At 42.7% G+C, this 1,623-nt stretch overlaps 1 protein-coding gene across 1 annotated transcript in view; it reads left to right on the forward strand.

Moving 5' to 3' along the window:
• Positions 1 to 1,342, forward strand: part of ABLIM1 (actin binding LIM protein 1) — a gene marked incomplete at its 5' end in the record, with an annotated part of 32,940 nt that extends 31,598 nt beyond the window's left edge. The window contains one exon of the mRNA XM_010157628.1: positions 1,229 to 1,342. Within this exon, the coding sequence (XP_010155930.1) occupies positions 1,229 to 1,342 (114 nt within the window). The remainder of the gene's footprint in view (positions 1 to 1,228) is intronic.
• Positions 1,343 to 1,623: the final 281 nt, after the last annotated feature.

Genomic DNA, 1,623 nt, shown 5'->3' on the forward strand with positions numbered 1-1,623 from the left:
TTGTTTGTTGTTGCACACTTGAAAGCTCAAACACTGCAGCTGGGTCCTTGTTAGAGTGGGAAGATTTCTCAGCGCTAAGCAGGGATGGAGGAGTCAGACAGGAGGAGGAATTAGCCTCATCTCCATGAACAATGCTGCACCAGGAGTCCCACATCTCTTGTCTCTCTGCACCTGGACTGAGCTTCTCACAACCCCCTTCTGTTTTCAAGCAATTAATTATATTCTTGTAAATTGGTAAAAAGCCCGAAATTGGTGGAGTGTTTTGTAGTTAAAGGATCCATATTGGAATGGAGCAGTACTCCGTCTTGGATCATATCTTAGCTAAGTCAGTGTCAGCTATCCTTGAGGCTCAAAAGTCTAACTTTCTTCAGCTCATCTGTGAGTCCTCTGAGTTGGCTGATATCCAAAAATATGAGGATTTAAATCTCTGCCAACAAATAAAAATTGTTTACAACTTTATGGATTATAAAGCCTTAAGCAGCCCAGTGGAAGGCTGGGGATGCTTAAATCATTTGCAGTTAGTTAATCTTCTGTGGAGATGAAGGGAAGGGGCCACAAAAATTTGGGTAAGTAACCATTTATGCGCATTTTTAGACTAGTAGATATGTGATCAGAATGAGAATGCCACGGGGAGACACTTTCACCATCCAGTGTGCACTACAGCAGCTGAACACGAAGTAATGTGCACAGGACAGCACCAAAAAATGTTTCATTGGCAGTAGAGAAATGTGCTGGACAGTTAGTCTGGCCAGATGCCTTCCTTGTCAGAACTTCACGTGTAGCATGTCAACCTGCAGCCCTTCTGCAAGGCTCTCCTGAACCCCAGTGTCTGTCTGAACTGCCTCATGTAAGCAGAGGCGATGAGCCTGAAGCCTAGGACAGGGGCTTGCGGGAGCTGGTTTTGTTCTCTGGCCTATCCTGCTTTTTGGGGGACTTCGGACGAATCATTTTTCTGTCTCTTGCTTATTCAGCAACTGAGTAGTTTTCCTGATTTCCTTTGTAAAGTTCTCAGATGTTACAAATTGCAAAATTGTACTGATTCATTGAGTGCCCAGCTCAGGAGGACTTGGATATGTGTATTGCCAAAGCATTGTTATTTCCTGCCATGGCTCTTACACAGTGACATGAAACCCCTAAGGCACTCCTGTCTCCTGTTGTCTCTTTGGCTTTGACTGACCATTGCCTTTTCTCCTTTTTTTTTTTTTTTCCTTTTATTTTCCCCCCAAAGCGTCACTTAGCACCTGAAGTTTTCCAAGAAATATTTGGCATGACGATACAGGAGTTTGACAAGTTACCTCTCTGGAGACGCAACGACATGAAGAAAAAAGCCAAACTCTTTTAATCTCCCTCTAAACAAACAAAAAAGTGATGCAGAGGATATTGTATCATACAGTCCAAACTATTTGGAAGCAACTACTTACCCATCAAAAAGGGAAAATTGCATAGTGGCACCTCTGTACACAGCAATTGAACAAGATGTGAACATTTGCCCTCCTGGAACATAGGGATAAAATGTCTGGGCTCAGAAACAACAATGGTAGTTTCCAGAGGTGTCAACCTGTTACATGATATTATACAAGATAGGAAACTGTTCTGTTCTTCTCCTTCAATGATATTCCCTTT

Source organism: Eurypyga helias, unplaced genomic scaffold (assembly GCF_000690775.1).
Source record: "Eurypyga helias isolate BGI_N326 unplaced genomic scaffold, ASM69077v1 scaffold29488, whole genome shotgun sequence".
NCBI lineage: Eukaryota > Metazoa > Chordata > Aves > Eurypygiformes > Eurypygidae > Eurypyga > Eurypyga helias.